Source organism: Ranitomeya variabilis, chromosome 4, assembly GCF_051348905.1.
Source record: "Ranitomeya variabilis isolate aRanVar5 chromosome 4, aRanVar5.hap1, whole genome shotgun sequence".
Lineage (NCBI taxonomy): Eukaryota > Metazoa > Chordata > Amphibia > Anura > Dendrobatidae > Ranitomeya > Ranitomeya variabilis.
Genome location: NC_135235.1, coordinates 774,556,342 through 774,575,448, shown reverse-complemented (window position 1 = coordinate 774,575,448; position 19,107 = coordinate 774,556,342). Strand labels below are relative to the sequence as shown.

Here is a 19,107-nt window from a genome sequence, read left to right as displayed (position 1 = left end):
GCTGTGGAGAGGCAACAAGAGGGAGGGCTCTGTGTGTGCAGCCATGGGATGCTTGTACCTCACCACAGTGGCTGGCTGCCACAATTAAGAGGTTAGTCTTTACAAAACACAATAAAGCACTCTGCCACTCCTGTGGTGAACTATAACTCCCAGCATGTCATAGGATCTGCAAGACATGCTGGGAGTTATAGTTCTCCCATGGGATTTTAAAGCAGCCCTCCAGTGTTATTTTGCAGTGCTGGAGTGGTGCTTTCACTATAAGCCATGTGCCCCCATTCTTATACTCACCCTCCAGCATCTTCATATAGTACTGTACAGACACCACACTGGTCCCGCAGCTTCCAACATAATAACATACTATTATATATAATAACACCACATATAATAGTATGTTATTTATCTTATTAAATATTTTACCACATTTTTTGCTTCAAATATTTTTTTCCCTATTTTCCACCTCTAAAACCTGGGTGCGCCTTATAGTCCGGTGCGTCCTATAGTCCGAAAAATACGGTAAATACAGTATAGGAATTGGAATAGGGATGGATCTAAAATAGTATCGAATTTTTGGGATGATGAAAGTCTTAACCGAAATATTTTTCCCCCTCCACGACAAATCCTTCCCCACAAAGAAATTAAAATCCAATGAAATATTCCGGATTAGATTATCAATATTTGTGGGGAATGCTTGTTTTTTTTTTTAAACAAGCACCATAGCGGATGTAAGTCCGAAAAAATTTTTCATTTCTAGGACATTAGTTGGTGTCCATAAATTTGACCTAGCATGATAGGATCGTGGATTCTCGCTGATGAATTGGGATGCATATAAATTTTTTTGCAGGACAATATGCTGTAGCAAGCTACCTGTCAGAAACAAATTAAACAAAAAAACTGGTCCAAATTTTCCACCTCCACATTTATACCAGGAATGGCATTAAAATTAGGGATGAATGGAGTAGCCGGATTCGAAGCCTCCCATCTGGGAAATGCTACATCAAGAGGCAAAGCCCCTTGGACATTGGTGTGCACCAAATCACGAGCACTAGGGACAGCGCTAGTACTGGGCATTGTTCCCTGAGTTGGAGACATTTCTCCAGAAGCGCTATTTGTCCTTCTTGTTGTACTGGTCCTTGTGTGTGAGGATGGACCAGAATCACTGCTCATTTCTGAGCTATCATAGTCGCTGCTACTAAAACCCTCGAAATCCACATCGCCATCTGACACTGCACTTTCTTCGCTGTCAGAACATAAAAGTGCATAAGCCTCCTCTGCAATATTATACTGACGGGTCATTTTACTCGTTTTTTTTTTCCGGAAATAGAAAACTCTCGTGATGTGACCAAACTATTGGGGAGACAATTAAGAAAATCCTACTTCTTTAGCCTAACCCTAACTTTAGAATAAACTCTAACCCTAACTTTAACCTAACAGTAACACTAACTATAGCACTAACCCTAACCTGCCTTATCTGTTTTTTTTACTTTATAACAAGATCGCTGACTGACACAGCTGTTGCCAGCAGCGCTTGTAACACTGTTTCTCCTCTAATCTCTCACTCACAGGAGATCTGAGGACAAACAGCGTTTTTATGAGGCAGATCGCCTGGGAAAGTTCGTTGCTATGACAAACTTTCCCAGTGATTTGTCTCATTGGCTGGTGTGACGCTGATATCATCAGGACCTGAACCAATCAGGTCTCTATGAGGTCGGGGGTCACAGGAAGTGTTGTGCGCCAGAATCCCTTCGTTATAAGGTACGATGGGGTCCTGATGAGGGCTGCACAAAGCCCTTCTAGTGCCGACGTTTATCTACCTTTGGTGGTCACAAATTGGTTAAGTTAAGGGTACCATCATTTCTGTCCAGGCATATTTCATAAGTTTTATTTTTTTTTAATTCTGTGGAAGCATGGTTAAAAAGCAATGTCTGACTTTCATTTGTTCATTTGCATAGATTTTTTATTCATTATTTTGTCAGATTCAAGTTATTTCTGTGACCATTGTGGGTTTTTCTGTCATTAAACGAGGGGTACCAACAATTTAGACCATGTGTGTAGGAGGAATAAATATTATGACTCCACAGCCACTTCCGGAAATTAACACGCAGTGGATGTTGGAGAGTGAAAATTACACATTGGCCATTTTATTACCCAGCACATAGTGCCCAGATTGTGCTCCAGGAGACACACACCACAAATTAAGTGGATTCTTCTCACTATAGTATTGCTAAATACAGGGATCCTAAGTGTTGTTTGAGCACACTGCAAGACTCAGAAGTGAGAGCAGATTTTGCTGGATTGGTTTATAGAAACTCTGTTGCTTTTCAACAGCCTTTGGGCCACCCTTAGTGTGGGAGCCTATGTTTCTCTTTCCCCCATGACGGCACCACGGAGAGAGGGGATCCGCCCTCAGGGACAGGAAACCTACAGGTGACAAAGGCGATACCTCTCTCCCACATCAGTTGGTTTCCTGTCCCTGATGGGGAACCTACAGCACGGATATACCTTAGATCATTGTGGGATGCTGGGGGCCGACCATTTCGATCCAGGCAGTGGGGCTCCCTGCCTCGGCTGGGGCGGTTGTGTCTTCTCCCCCGAAGTGCCACCAGGAAAAAATATGTCCTGGCTGGTGGTCAAGTGATGGAGGTGGCATCTACAGGGCAGCGTGACTGTGGCGGCTGCCACCTCAATTATGCATGCCGTGGGCCCTTAGAGCAGTGCCCACCTCGCTGAATATTCCCGGAGCATGGGACCTGAGACGAGACGAACCCCCCCCATGACACGAGCAGCGCAAAGCACTACTGGGAAAACAGTAGTGCGCATGCGCGAGGGGTGTTCCCAGTGACGGTGCGGTGCATCACTGGAAATCAGCGCCGCATCACCTGGGGGCGGGAGAGGGCCCAGAAAATCTATTTAAACCCCTGAATGGTGTGGAAATAGTGCCTAGATCACCATGAGTGACCATGAACATCTAGAGGAGCAGGGCATCCAGGTGCAGTCCCGAAGCATGTTCAAAGGCAGAGGCAGCACCAGCAACGCCAGCACCTGCAGCGACAGCAGCGCAAGGGAGACACTTCCTCCCAGCAGCATAGCAGCAGCAGTCGCTCAGGGTCTCAGCGCAGCAGAGGCTCTGGCAAAATGGCACGGCCAGAAGTGGATCCAGTTGTGGACATAATCCTTAGGCCAGAGACGGTATCTCTTACTATAGGAGGGTGAGTGATCTTTGTGAAAGTCTACCCTTTAATTAGGGTTTGTTATCTTTTTTCTAGGGAAAGAAATGTGTAGCTAAGTCCAAACACAGGATATGTGCTATAAGCTCTGCACTGCAAGTATAGAGCAAACAATTCAAGAAGAATCCCCTAATTTTGCATTAGGCCTTAGAACTCTGATAAAAAAAATCAGGAGAAGATGCCCTCAAAGGCATTAAAAGCTCAAAGAAAAAACATAGGCTCAGACATAGATCCCCTGAATCTAATGTTAGTGAAGTGGAGAGTGACTTGTCCGATTCAAGTAATTTGATGCATTATGGTGAGCCCGCTACATGGCGTCATTAATAGGCTTTGAGCCATATACTTTGCATTCCCGTGTGAACACGCCACATACAGACTATTTTTTTGCACAGGTGCACCAAGCAGCCAATTCCTGATTGTAGGGTGGCTGCATTATCGGTATTATTGCACCTGTGTATTTGCCATCTTTACTTGGGTCCGCTGCACCTTGTTTAGTGCAATTGTTGGAGGCCTTGAACAGGTAAGCATCTCTGCCTGTATACTGGTGTATTTTTGTTCAGAAATAGACCTATTCGCGAACAGTTGGAATCGGAAAATAGAGACCTTCTGCTCAGTCGATCCCTGAGGGGGCCCAGTAGGTCTAGACGCCTTCACAATACCCTGGAATTACCATCTAGCCTACACTTTCCCGCCAATAGCACTGATTCCCTTAGTGTTGAGGAAAATTCGGGAGGACAATGCAAGAGTTATTGTAATAACACCTTTCTGGCCATGAAGGATATGGTTTTCGTGGCTGAGGATGATGTCCATCTCAGACCCTTGGGTCCTGCTGGACACTCCGGACCTCTTGTCCCAGGGGCCAGTGAATCATCCACATGTAAAAAACTTACACATGACAGCTTGGCATTTGAGAGGGAACTCCTTAGCAGTAGGGGCTTCTCTTCAAACTTGGTATCCACCCTACTACAAAGTAGGAAACCAGTAACTACTAAAGCATATGGGCGAGTGTGAGAAAAATTTATCTCAGTAGCAGGTGCCAACCTAATCGGGGAAGTCCCAATAAACAAAATCCTAGAATCTTTACAGAAGGGGTTGGAACAGGGATTGTCTACAAGCACCTTGAAAGTTCAGGTGGCAGCGCTAGGAGCTTTGTACAATTATGACCGGGCTAAAAATCATTGGGTAATAAGATTTATTAAGGCTTCAAGTAGATCCAGGCCTATTTCCCTTCATACTACTCCTCCCTGGGACCTAAACTTGTCTCATCTAAATCATGTCTCCTAAAACCTCCCTTCTCGTAGCTTTAACATCTGCCCGTAGGGTTAGCATTATACAGGTTTTATCGGTGTACCTGCCCTTTACAAAGGCACTGGAAGATAGAGTCATCCTTAAGAACGACCAAGCTTACCTTCCGAAAGTTTCAACACAGTTCCATAGGACCCAAGAAATCTTTCTGCCCTCCTTCTGCCCCAATCCCAAAAGTGAGGGGGAAGAGGTGCTGCATACGTTTGATGTAAAAATATGCCTAGTCCAGTATCTGGTAGCTACGAGGGAGTGTAGGAAGGATAGGTCTCTTTTTGCATGCTTCCAGGGTCCATGGAAGGGACAGAAAGCATCAAAGGCCACACTGGCAAGATGGATAAGAGACGCTATCACCCTATCCTATTCCTCGTGTGGAGCAGCTGTCCCAGAGGAGATAAAAACCCATTCAACCAGAGCGGTGGCGACTTCCTGGGCAGAGAGAGCCGGTGCCTCGATAGAGCAGATATTTAGAGCCGCTACTTGGTATTCTCCCTCTACATTCTTCACTCATTACCGGATAGACTTGACCTCTTCTTCAGACCTCACCTTTGGGAGAAGGGTTCTGGAGGCAGTGGTCCCCCCTAATGTACAATATATGTAATTCTCTCCGTGGTGCCATCATGGGGGAAAGAAAAAATCATAGTTACTTACCGGTAACGGTATTTCTCTGATCTCATGACGGCACCTGTACATTCCCTCCCTTCACGTATAGGTGTGCATTAGGGTGACCGGATCTTATATGGGTTTGAAAAAATGTGGGAATCTTGTCCGTCTGGACCCCACAAAACGATTCCCCTTTCCGGATATTGAGATAGCCAAAATTTGAGCTCGATCAAACGACGTTAACCCGTGCCGCTCGTCGCTCAAAGTTTGAAAAAATCCGAATTTTTGCCCAAAAAGCTGACATATGAAGCCATAACTCCAGAATGGTAAATAATAAAAACACGCTTAATATCTCAAAAGAAAGCTAATGTTGTTCTTCAAAATTTATATTTTATACATAATTGTTATTTTAAGTCAAACTGAGTTAAAACATCTTTTAGCCCCAAGAACGTGACCTGGTACCACTAGGAGCATACTTCGTATATTTTGTTATTAAGTGATACATTTTTTTTTTTTTTGGTATATTTTTGAGTTTAAAGTAGAAATATAATAAAAAAAACAAGTAATACTGATAAGTCTAATGACTTTTTTTATTTTAAAATATAAAAATGAGGTATTTAATACATACAAAACAGACAGAAAAGATACAGACGTAGTACCTACATGAGTTGATAATTTTACATAGTTATCTAATCTATTCTAGAGGTTTTGTTAAAGTAGTTTTTGAAACGTCAGAATATAATGCTCGGCATTTGCTTACAACTTGCAGGACACATTGCTTTTGTTCTTCATTTTTTGTCAGAAGGTCGTTAAAGTCGGTTATTAATTTAACACCACGCTCAGCCATATCATTAACTACTTTTAATGTTTTGACAATTTTCAATCCTTCTTGGAAGTCATTATTTTGAGGCCAGGTGTTTGGATTTTGTCTTAGGAAATCCGTTTTTATATTAAATCGGTCAAAGAATGTAAATGTTTCTTTGGTAAGTAAATTTAACAATCCTCCATCAACGACCTCTTTTACTTTTTCTTTCTTAACTTTTGGATTTACAACCCTAGCGTGCTCTGATAGTTCATCTGTGCTACTGAGCAATTTATTAGCCATTAACAACTTTTCATCGTCTGTAATGTTGGGATCAAAAAACGATAATCCCACCAACTCTGCATTCAAATACCACAAATGGTTCGAAAATTTGGTCAGGGCTATTTCTGCAATGTCGTTGTCACATTCTTTATAGTCTAACAGACTATGCAAAATACCTAAATCTTGCTTTGGCGCAAGATGAGCTTTTGGAGCATTGAACCAAGCTTTACAATAAATTTTAACTAGGAAAACAGAAATGGCACGCACAGAACTTTCTTCTTCTTTAGACATCTTAAATTGACGACGAAAAATGAACATTTTTAAGCAGTAAATAGCCTTTGCCATCCACCTAGCGTGATGAATGGCTCCTGGAGTTCTAAAACCCACAACATTGCCGTCTAGTGATCCAACAAATACGAGAACCAACTGCAACAGCTCCTTGTAGTCATCTCTGGGGTGGCTCTCAGTTAATTTGGTCTCGAATTCAGCAGTAACATTTGCAATTACTTCTGTAGTTAGCTGCTTTTGTATTAGCTTGTCACTGATACCTGTGTCGTATTTTCCTTTGTCTATCTTGGGCCACGCAGTGAGGAATCTTTTGAAAATGTCTGCATGAGGTCCAGTGGTTGATCCCATTTTTGTGTCGAATACGCCTCTTAACACAATTTCCAAGATATGGTGACGGCAAGCTAGGTGTAGCAATTCTCTTCCTAACATTTGCTCCAATAGGACGCATGCTCCTTTGAGTCTTCCCGTGTTCGATGCTGCAGTGTCGAAGCACATCGCCTTGACGGTGTTGGGAAGACCCCATTCCTGTAGGCATTCATATACGGCTTCGGCTTGCTCCTCTCCAGAGCTGCTTGCTGTTACAGGAACTCCCAGCAGCTGTTCCTTTTCGCCATATGAAATAGCAATAGCTATTCGCTCACATTGCTCATTTTTTAAAACACCCGGTAAAAGTTTACCGTCCCAATGGACAACCACGGGCTCTTTTTCAGGAATGTTTACTTTATCTAACATGTTTTTAGTATATTGTTCTCTGAACGTTTGCCTTCTAGAATGTAATAAAGTTTTCGAGACTTTGTACTCAAGAGGGTTAGATTAGATAACTATGTAAAATTATCAACTCATGTAGGTACTACGTCTGTATCTTTTCTGTGTCTGTTTTGTATGTATTAAATACCTCATTTTTATATTTTAAAATAAAAGTCATTAGACTTATCAGTATTACTTGTTTTTTTATTATATTCCTACTTTAAACTCAAAAATATACCAAAAAAAAAAAAAATGTATCACTTAATAACAAAATATACGAAGTATGCTCCTAGTGGTACCAGGTCACGTTCTTGGGGCTAAAAGATGTTTTAACTCAGTTTGACTTAAAATAACAATTATGTATAAAATATAAATTTTGAAGAACAACATTAGCTTTCTTTTGAGATATTAAGCGTGTTTTTATTATTTACCATTCTGGAGTTATGGCTTCATATGTCAGCTTTTTGGGCAAAAATTCGGATTTTTTCAAACTTTGAGCGACGAGCGGCACGGGTTAACGTCGTTTAATCGAGCTCAAATTTTGGCTATCTCAATATCCGGAAAGGGGAATCGTTTTGTGGGGTCCAGACGGACAAAATTCCAACATCGATTTTTTGTGGTCACCCTAGTGTGCATACTAGAATTAGCTAGTTATTTAGTAATTAGCCACACAGTGAGTGCCTATATTAAGCTTTAATTGAATATTTTGTTTTGTATAACCATTCGAATGGACCTGAGTGGGGATTGTTTTTTATCAGATGAGAATTGGTATTATTTTCGCCTATTGATTGGTTTCTTTTTATTCGATATTTGGGAGGCAGAATGACCAAACAGTTGAACATCGCGCACTACTGGTTCATCCAACAAGGTTTTCTATTAGACTGTGAACTGTCATTGTCTTGGTAAATAATTAAAGTTTTTTACATAGCTTGCCATTTTATGGACTGTTTAAGTAAAAATGTTCAAAAATATAAAACTCAAGGATATTTTTATAAAAAAAAAATGTTTTTATCTTAGCAGATGACTGTACCAGGAGATCAGAGGGACAGCTGACATCTTCAATTTTTAAATCTGATGATCTTGAGATCCCACAAGATGCAACAGAAGTGATTGCTTTTACTCCAGATATACCATCATCCATTCACAGCAAAGATCTATCATCCTATCCTATGAAACAGGTCCCATCTTCTGATTCATTACTGACTACTACGGAAAATCAAAGTCACAAAAGAGACATTAAAAAACAAACTGCTCCTAAAGCAAAGAGGTCATTTTCATGTTCAGAATGTGGCAAATGTTATATTCGGAAAGCAGATTTGGTTTATCACCATAGAACTCACACGGGGGAGAAGCCTTTTTCATGTTCAGAATGTGGGAAATGTTTTAACAAGAAATCAGAATTGGTTTATCACCATAGAACTCACACGGGGGAGAAGCCTTTTTCATGTTCAGAATGTGGGAAATGTTTTGCACGTAAATCACATTTTGTTACACACCAAAGAACTCACATGGGGCAGAAGCCTTTTTCCTGTTCAGAATGTGGTAAATGTTTTGCACATAAATCACTGCTTGTTACTCACCAGAGAACTCACACAGGGGAGAAGCCTTTTTCCTGTACAGAATGTGGAAAATGTTTTAACCGTAAAAGTAATCTTGTTACACATAAAGTAACTCACACGGGGGAGAAGCGTTTTTCATGTTCAGAATGTGGGAAATGTTTTAACCAGAAATCAGATTTGGTTTATCACCATAGAACTCACACAGGGGAGAAGCCATTCTCATGTTCAGAATGTGGGAAATGTTTTAACCAGAAATCAGATTTGGTTAATCACCATAGAATTCACACGGGGGAGAAGCCTTTTTCCTGTTCAGAATGTGGGAAATGTTTTAACCAGAAATGGAATCTTGATGAACACCAAAGAACTCACACAGGGGAGAAGCCATATTCATGTTCAGAATGTGGGAAATGTTTTAAATGGAAAATAACTCGTGATAGCCATCAAAGAACCCACACAGGGGAGAAGCCTTTTTCCTGTTCAGAATGTGGGAAATGTTTTATCCAGAAATCACATCTTGTTACCCATCAAAGAACCCACACTGGGGAGAAGCCTTTTACCTGTTCAGAATGTGGGAAATGTTTTGCACGTAAATCACATTTTGTTAATCACCGGAGAACCCACACAGGGGAGAAGCCTTTTTCCTGTTCAGAATGTGGAAAATGTTTTAACCGTAAAAGTAATCTTGTTACACACAAAATAACTCACACGGGGCAGAAGCCTTTTTCCTGTTCAGAATGTGGGAAATGTTTTAAATGGAAAGCGCTTCTTGTTAGACATCAGAGCAGTCACACAGAGGAGAAGCCTTTTTAATTTTCTTAATGTGGGAAATATTTTACTTGGAAATCTTCTGTTAATAAACATCAGAGACATCACATAGGGAAGAAGCCTTATTTATGTTCATAATGTTGGAATAGTTTTAACTAGTGATGCGCAAGCACTAAAATGCTTGGGTGATCGTTGCTCTGGTCCAGCAAATTGGAATACTCGGGTACTCGACCTGAGCAACAAGCCCTATGTAAGTCTATGGGAAACCCGAATATTTTTACCGCGATCCTTTTAAGGTCTAAAAACGTCTGAAAATGATGGTAAGTCTTCTCAAATGACACAGGAACATCATGGGGATTGTCTCTGGAAGCATTTCTGACTTCTAGGTCACAGCTGTAAGCAATGTTGTCAGAGTTTCACGCCATTTTTACAGGTGCACCAAAAAACATTCGAAAACAAAACCAATATGGATTTTCCTGGAAAATATGTTAAGGTAATAATAATAATTTTATTTATATAGCGCCAACATATTCCGCAGCGCTTTACAAATTATAGAGGGGACTTGTACAGACAATAGACATTACAGCATAACAATAAACAGATCAAAACAGATACCAGGAGGAATGAGGGCCCTGCTGCTCGCAAGCTTACAATCTGTGAGGAAAAAGGGGAGAAATGAGAGGTGGATGGCTTTCGTTGTTCGGAGCAACCATAGTGTAAGGATCGGGTGTCATGTAAAGCTGTATGAATCAGTTATCAGCCTAAATATGTAGCAGTACAGACACAGAGGGCTATTAGCTGTGTAAAGTGTATGAGAACAAGATGCGAGGAACCTGATTATGGTTTAAGTTTTTTGAATGGGCCACACAGGGATAGTTAGGTTAATGCGTGGAGGCGGTAGGCCAGTCTGAACAAATGCGTTTTTAGGACATGCTTAAAACTGTGGGGATTGGGGACTAATCGTATTAACCTGGGTAGTGCATTCCAAAGAATTGACGAAGCACATGAAAAGTCTTGGAGACGGGAGTGGGAGGTTCTGATTATTGAGGATGCTAATCTCAGGTTATTACCACAACAGAGAGCATGAGTAGGGTGGTAGACTGAGACCAGGGAGGAGATGTAGGGTGGTGCTGAGCCATGGAGTGCTTTGTGGATGAGGGTAATAGTTTGGTACTGGATTCTGGAGTGAATGGGTAACCAGTAGTGATGGGCGAGCACTAAAATGCTGGGGTGCTCATTGCTCGGGTTGAGCAAATTTGAATACTCGGGTACTCAGTCAGAACAACGAGCCCAATCTAAGTTTATGGGAGACCCAAGTATTTTACCACGATCCCCCCGCGGGGTCCTTTTAAGATCTAAAAACTTCTGAAAATGATGGCAACACTGCTCAAATGACACAGGGACATCATGGGGATCGCCCCTGGAAGCATGCCTGACTCCTAGTTCACAGCTTTAATCATTATTTTCCGAGATTCATGCCATTTTTCCCGGTGCCACAAAAAACACATTAATACGAAACCAAAATGGGTTTTGCTTGGAAATATGTCAAGGTACATCCTTTGCAGGTCAATGACTTTCCTGTAAGACCAAATATTTAACTCCAGACTGAAAATTTCCTCTTTCACTTAGGCTTAGTTCAGACGCAGCGTTTTTGAAGCGTTTTTAAACTTTAACATTGCTTTCAACCACTACAAATGCATTCACTGGGAAATGTCATTGTAACATGTAACACCCCTAGCTGGCCATGTGGTGTGTGACACATAAGCAGACCCATCTTGTTTCACTTACGAAGGAGGGACTCTTAAACTCACAAAGCCTATTTTTACTGGTGCATCAGGCGGCATTAATCTTAAAGGACCATTATGAAACAGTGTGTCTCCTAAGCTGTTGTAGCCTATGCTGTGAGTGGATGGGCTGCCAATAATTACAACAGGCCACAATACCCCTGTCATAAGATGTCCAGGGGGGACTCCTGAAAAAGTGTTGCATTGAATTCAAGGCCTGCCCTGCTACCAATTCATATGCACCCCAATAATCCTTTAAACCCACATACTGGATGGGCACATGAAAATCCACTTCACAATATGCATTTTGTACTCCGTACTCATTTGTTTTACACATTGGCAGCAAGGCAAGCCCTGCTGCATAGTCATGTGCACCCCATTAGGCCTTGGAACCCACATACTGGATGGGCCCCTGAAAATCCACTTCACAATATGCATTTTGTACTCCCGTACTCCTTTGTTTTGCACATTGCCAGCAAGGTGTAATGATTATAAGGGATAACTCAGGAGACTCTTTCCGTAGAACAAGACAACTACAGGGCACAGTTTTATAAGTGGTAAAGTCTATATTATCACACAGTGATTCAAACAGGTGCAGAGAGAAACTCAAGTCCACAACACTTGGTGCAAATAATAAACGCAGCTTAACAGTCTGTAGGAAACTTCAGAGGAAAATGCAATCACGCAGAAAGTCTATGAAGCACAATTATTCTTGAGGATACTTGGCACGAATAAGTCCTTGTCTTAGTCCAAACACAGATAGATATGCTTATAAGGCAGTTCAAATAATATCTTAGCACAACCAGGGAGGCCTGGGTAAAAGTCTCAGGTTTAAGCAGAGCAGCAACAGCTTACATGTCCAGCAGATGAAGATGGAAACAAACACAAGCAGCCAGATGAAGGCTTACTGGAAACTGGTGTATGCAGCAGAAACTCAGAGCTGAGTAGCAGGATCTCCACACAGGTTCACAGGAGCAGGTGCAGAGCCAGGGAGTGCTCAGGAGCTGGATGCAAGGCAGAATACTCTAGCACAGACTAAAGGCTGGGGTGGAGTTTTAAAGCAGGAAGACAAGTGCAGATGAGACCAAAGACGCCATCTTGGAAAAGGGCAGTAATGCACAAAAGGTAAAAAATGTTCAGAGTCCTGACACAAGGCCAGCCCTGCGGCATAGGCAGTTATATGCACCCCATTAGGCCTTGGAACCCACATACTGGATGGGTCCATGAAAATCAGAACGCAACAATAGCAAACAGATAGAATGACTATGAATAGTTCAACGTTTCCCTTCCTGGAGTCTTGGGTAGCAATTTCAATTTCTTGTTGTAATTGATTCAAACAACTTTCCTAAGTTTCCTGTTTTTTTCCATAATGCCTTTTAGGCGGATGGCAAGTGACATAACCTTTAAACAAGGTCATGCTCAGAGAAGTCAATGTCACCTCTACCATTGTCTTAATCTTGCGTCCTTTGTGGGCTTCGTCTCATCTGTAGGACACAGATATAAGTGCTATCTTTTGTGCGATAATACTCCAGGATCTTCTGGTGGACAGAGCATTTTCTGCTGCGCATATCAGTGGTGGGTTCCAATAGGTTGTGTTCTGTTGACTTGCTGTGGACCTCCAGGTGACTCCCACACAGAGACGCCTCACACAACAAGCAGGATTTAATAGCTGCCACCCAAGATTTGATACAGTAGGTACAGAATATTATTCCTTGCTCCTCTTTAGGTTGTGTAGACAAGAAACGTTGAGCTATGTTATTCAGGGTTGTGTTTTTTCTCAGAGCTGGATGTTCCTGGAAGTATTCTCGGCATTCAGGGCAGGAGTATTTTCCGGACTGCTCCTGGGTATCCTACACACAATTAATGCACTCCTGGCAGAAGTTGTGGCCACTTCTCAGAGTGATGGGATCTGGATAGATGCCCAGGCAGATGGAGCAGTTCAATTCTTGGAGATCAGCAGAGGCCATGGCTGTGGGAAAAAAAATGACCAAGAAATATATATATATATATATATATATATATATATATATATATATATATATATATATATATATATATATATATATAAACAGAAAATTAACTTTTGAGCCAACTTGGTCTAAAATATTAAGGATTTCCATTTCTATCGACTTCTATTTACCACACTTTGTACTGGCGAGTTACTTTCGCTCATTAAGGGCCGAGCTACATTGTAGGTTAATGACCAGGCCTAAATTTTGAAATCTGACCAGTGTCACTTTATAAGGTCATAACTCTGGAAAGCTTCAACAGATCCCACTGATTTTGAGAATGTTTTTGAGACATATTGTACTTTATGATAGGGGTAACATTTCCTTGATATGACTTGTATTTATTTGTGAAAAAATGGCAACAATTTAGAAAATTTCACAATTTTTTTAATTTTTATTTTTATGTCCTTTTAATCAGAGAGTTATAAATAGCTAATAATTAACATTTCCCACATGTCTCCATTACATTAACACAATTTTTAAAACATCTTTTTTTTGTTAGGACTAGTGTTGAGCATTCCGATACCGCAAGTATCGGGTATCGGCCGATACTTGCGGGTATCGGAATTCCGATACCGAGATCCGATACTTTTGTGATATCGGGAATCGGTATCGGGATCAATATAATGTGTAAAAGAAAGAATAAAAATAAAAAATAGGGATATACTCACCTCTCCGACGCAGCCTGCACCTTACCGAGGGAACCGGCAGCCTTCTTTGCTTAAAATGCGCGCGTTTACTGCCTTCCGTGACGTCACGGCTTCTGATTGGTCACGTGCCGCCCATGTGACCGCGACGCGACCAATCACAACAAGCCGTGATGTAATTTTCAGGTCCTGAATGCCTAATTCTAGGCATTCAGGATTTGAAAATTACGTCACGGCTTGTGATTGGTCGCGTCGCGGTCACATGGGCGACGCGACCAATCACAAGCCGTGACGTCACGGGAGGCAGTAAACGCGCGCATTTTAAAATTATGTCACGGCTTCTGATTGGTTGCGTGCCGCCCATGTGACCGCGACGCGACCAATCACAAGCCGTGATGTAATTTTCAGGTCCTGAATGCCTAGAATTAGGCATTCAGGACCTGAAAATTACGTCACGGCTTGTGATTGGTCGCGTCGCGGTCACATGGGCGGCACTGTCATGAATCCCAATGGCAAGGGATAGCACAGGACAAGCAAAGTACAAATAAATAACGGACGAGCTCTAGGGTGATGGAACCTGGGCTGACCGCTGCCCTACGCCTGACAAACGCAACTAGAGATAGCCAGGGAGCGTGCCTACGTTGGTTCTAGACGCCACGCACCAGCCTAAGAGCTAACTAGCACTGCAGAGAAAATAAAGACCTCACTTGCCTCCAGAGGAATGAACCCCAAAAGGTATAGTTGCCCCCCACATGTATTGACGGTGAAATGAGAGGAAGGCACACACATAGAGATGATATATATAGTTTTAGCAAATTGAGGCCCGCTGTAAACTAGAAAGCAGAACGATACAAAAGGGGTCTGAGCGGTCAGCAAAAAAAACCCTAATCAAAAAACCATCCTGAGATTACAAGAACCCATGTGCCAACTCATGGCACATGGGGAGAACCTCAGTCCACTAGAGCTACCAGCTAGCATAGAGACATAATAAGCAAGCTGGACAAAAAACCAAACAACTGAAAATCAGCACTTAGCTTATACTGAAAGATCTGGGAGCAGGTAGGCAGGAACCAAACAGAGCACATCTGAATACATTGATAGCCGGCAAGGAAATGACAGAAAGGCCAGGCTAAATAGGAAACACCCAGCCACTGATGGACAGGTGGAACCCAGAAACCGCAACCCACCAAAGTCACCCAGTACCAGCAGTAACCACCAGAGGGAGCCCACAAACAGAATCCACAACACGGCACGCAACCAATCAGAAGCCGTGACGCAATTTTAAAATGCGCGCGTTTACTGCCTCCCGTGACGTCACGGCTTGTGATTGGTCGCGTCGCGGTCACATGGGTGGCACGCGACCAATCACAAGCCGTGACGTCACGGAAGGCAGTAAACGCGCGCATTTTAAGCAAAGAAGGCTCCCGGTTACGGCGGTAAGGTGCAGGCTGTGTCGGAGAGGTGAGTATATCAATATTTTTTATTTTAATTCTTTATTTTACACATTAATATGGATCCCAGGGCCTGAAGGAGAGTTTCCTCTCCTTCAGACCCTGGGAACCATCAGGGATACCGTCCGATACTTGAGTCCCATTGACTTGTATTGGTATCGGGTATCGGTATCGGATTAGATCCAATACTTTGCCGGTATCGGCCGATACTTTCCTATACCGATACTTTCAAGTATCGGACGGTATCGCTCAACACTAGTTAGGACGTTATAAGGGTTAAAAGTTGACCAGCGATTTCTCATTTTTACAACAAAATTTACAAAACCAATTTTTTAAGGATTACCTCACATTTGAAAGTAACTTTTAGGGGTCTATATGACAGAAAATACCAAAAAGTGACAGTACTCTAAAAACTACACCCCTCAGGGAGCTCAACACCACATTCAAGACGTTTATTAACCCTTCAGGTGCTTCACAGGAACTGAAGCAACATGGAAGGAAAAAATGAACATTTAACTTTTTTTTTCAGAAAAATTTTAATTAGGACCCAATTTTTTTATGATCACAAGGGGAGCAGGAGAAAATGGACCCCATAAATTGTTGTGCAATTTCTCCTGAGTATGTGTGATGGAAGACCACTGTTAGGACGCACGGCAGGACTCGGAAGGTAAGAAGCACTGTCTGACTTTTTGAACGTAAAATTGGCTGGAATCGAGAGCTGACACTGTTTGGAGAGCCCGTGATGTGTCTAAACAGTGGAAACCCCCCACAAGTGACACCATTTTAGAAAAATATACCCCTCTAGTATCTTATCTAGATGTTTGGTGAGCACCTTGAAGCCCCAGCTGCTTCTCATAAGTTTATAAGGTAAAGTCGTGAAAATATAAATTCACATTTTTTCCACAAAATTCATCTTTTAGACCTCAATTTTTTATTTTTCCAAAGGTAACAGGAGAAAGTGGACCCAAAAAATAATTTTGAAATTTCTGCTGAGTACGACGATACACCACATGTGGAGGAAAACAAATGTTTGGGTGCACAGCAGGCTCCAGAAGGGAAGTAGCAAGGTTTGACTTTTTGAACAAAAAATTGGCTGGAATTGAGATCAGACACCATGTCCAGTTTGGAGAGCCCCTGATGTGCCTAAGGAGTGGAAACTCCCCACAAGTGACCCCATTTTGGAAACTAGATCTCTCAAGGAACTTATCTAGATGTATGGTGAGTATCTTGAACCCCCAGGCACTTCACAGAAGTTTATAACATAGGACTAAGAACATTTTTCCTGCAGAATTTTTTCTTTTAGCCCCAATTTTTTTTATTTTCTCAAGTGTACTAGGAGAAAATGGACCACAAAATTTGTTGTGCAATTTCTCCTGAGTACGCTGATACCACATATGTGGGTGAAAACTACTTTTGAGGCACAGTGCAAAGCTCAGAAAGGAAGAAGTGCCATATTGGAGTTCAGATTTTGCTGGAATGGTTGAGGGTGCCATGTGGCATTGACAGAACCCCTGAGGTGCCAGAACAGCACTAACCTCACCTAAGCAATGTATTTTACAAACTACACCTCACAGTGAGTTCATCTAGGGGTGCAGTGATCATATTGACACCACAGGTATGTCACAGAATTGGGCAGTGAAGAAACAATAATTACATTTTTACCACAAAAATTATGATTTAGCTCCAGATTTTACATTTTCTCACTGAGAAATGGTTAAAAATGGCACAAACAATTTTTCCAAAATTTCTGCTGAATGTTGAAATACCCCATATGTGGCTATACAGTAGTGATTAGCCATACGGAGAGTCTCAGGAGGGATGGAGCACTATTTGCCTCCTGGAGCGCATATTTTCCTAGAATAAGAATGCTAGAAAAGCAGAATCCCCCCTCAAGTGACTCCATTTTGGAAATTATACCCCTACCAAACATGTGGACGCTATATGTGGTTTAGGTTAACTGTGCGCCTCAGAAGGGAGGGGGAATTTGGATTTGAGAGCGTAGAATTTGCTGAATTTCTTTTGGCGGTTGAGGAGCCATTTTGCTTTCCCAGAGCCTTTGTGCTACCAGTAACGTGGAAGCCCCCTATATTTCCATTGACAGATGATGGACCTGAGTGGGGACTTGCTTTTCTGTGTATTGAGTTAATGCATTTTCTGAGAACATTTTACAAAACATTTGGGATCACATTTATCCTGCACTCTACGCTGAGCACTTACCTTGGGGTTTCCATGTAAATCTCTGAGTGACATAATTCAGATGAAATCCCAAGGGATCCATTCAATATAATGAGGCAGCAGAGTTACTCTGGGCTCCATCTGACCTCTGTTCAGAAGTGGACAAAACTACACTGGACCACGTTTTTAAGCAATCCTAAAAAGACGGACACCGCCAGATCACAGGTCAGTTGGCGTCCACAGTGCCTCCATCTGCCTCATTATAGGAAATCTTCCACCAGAGATTCGGTCTGAATCACCTATTTCAGAGATTTACATGGAAACCCCAGTACAAGGGCACAGCATAAATGTGCTCCGAGCCTTACTGCGATCTTTGTGAGGCAGAATGAACAAATCAACAGCAGGTGAAGAATTGGTTTTATTTATTTTTTACGCCATTCCTCGTGCGGTATAAGTGATTAGGTGACTTTATTCTTCGGGTCGTTGCGAGTACAGCAATGCTAGATTTATATTGGATTTGTGTTTGGCAGATGTCCTACACTAAAAGACGCTTTTTATTGGAAAAAAATAGTTTTTGCATCACCTCATTTTGAGAGCTATAATTTTTCCATATTTTGGCTCACAGAGTCATTTGAGGTCTTGTTTTTTGCGGGACCATTTTTGATCACATAACGCTTTTTTATCACTTTCTTTTCCAATTTTTGTGGAGGCAGAATGAACAAAAACCAGCAATTCAGGAATTGTTTTTTTTTTATACCGTTACACGTGTGGTAAAATTGATAAAGCAGTTTTATTCTTCAGGTCATTTCGATTACAGCGATATCTCATTTATATCTTTTTGTTATGTTTTGGCGCTTTTACACAATAAAAACTTTTATAGAAAAAAATTATTATTTTTGCATCAGTTTATTCTGAGAGCTATAAATTTTTTTATTTTTCAGCTGACAGAGCTCTATGGGGGCTTGTTTTTTTGTGGGACAAGATGATGTTTTCAGCGGTACCATGTTTATTTATATCCATCTTTTTGATCGAGTTTCATTCCACTTTTTTCAAGCGGTATGATGATAAAGCATAGTTTGCTACATTCCTTGTGATTTTTTGTTACTGCATTCACTGAAGGGGTTAACTTGTGGGACACTTTTATAGATTGGGCTTTTCTGAGCGTGGCGATACCGAACGTGTGTATTTTTTTGTTTATTTTTTCTTACATACTGTAAAAATGTGTATTTATCAGTGTAATATTGTGACGCCCAAGGGTCCTGGTTGTCACAGTGGCATTGCTTTCCTCACAGGGAGAGTGATGTCACGCTTGGAAGTGATGGAGGATTCCTTAAACAGGTAATTAGCACATAGAACACCATTCTGACTTCAGGCCAGAAGGGGGAGCTCTACACCCGAGTTCAGGGGAGCTGCTCTCTCTTTGGTCGGGAGGAGGAGTTAGTTGCTGGGCAGTTGATAGGCAGTTAGGA

General features: G+C 41.7%; 2 protein-coding genes across 2 annotated transcripts in view; one reads left to right on the top strand and one right to left on the bottom strand.

The window, feature by feature from the left end:
- Positions 1 to 9,797, top strand: part of LOC143766966 (uncharacterized) — a 49,444-nt gene extending 39,647 nt beyond the window's left edge. The window contains exon 7 of the mRNA XM_077254991.1: positions 8,266 to 9,797. Within this exon, the coding sequence (XP_077111106.1) occupies positions 8,266 to 9,617 (1,352 nt within the window). The 3' untranslated portion in view covers positions 9,618 to 9,797. The remainder of the gene's footprint in view (positions 1 to 8,265) is intronic.
- LOC143766963 (uncharacterized) overlaps positions 1 to 19,107 on the bottom strand; it is a 283,831-nt gene that overhangs the window by 148,538 nt on the left and 116,186 nt on the right. The gene's annotated exons all lie outside the window — the stretch shown is intronic.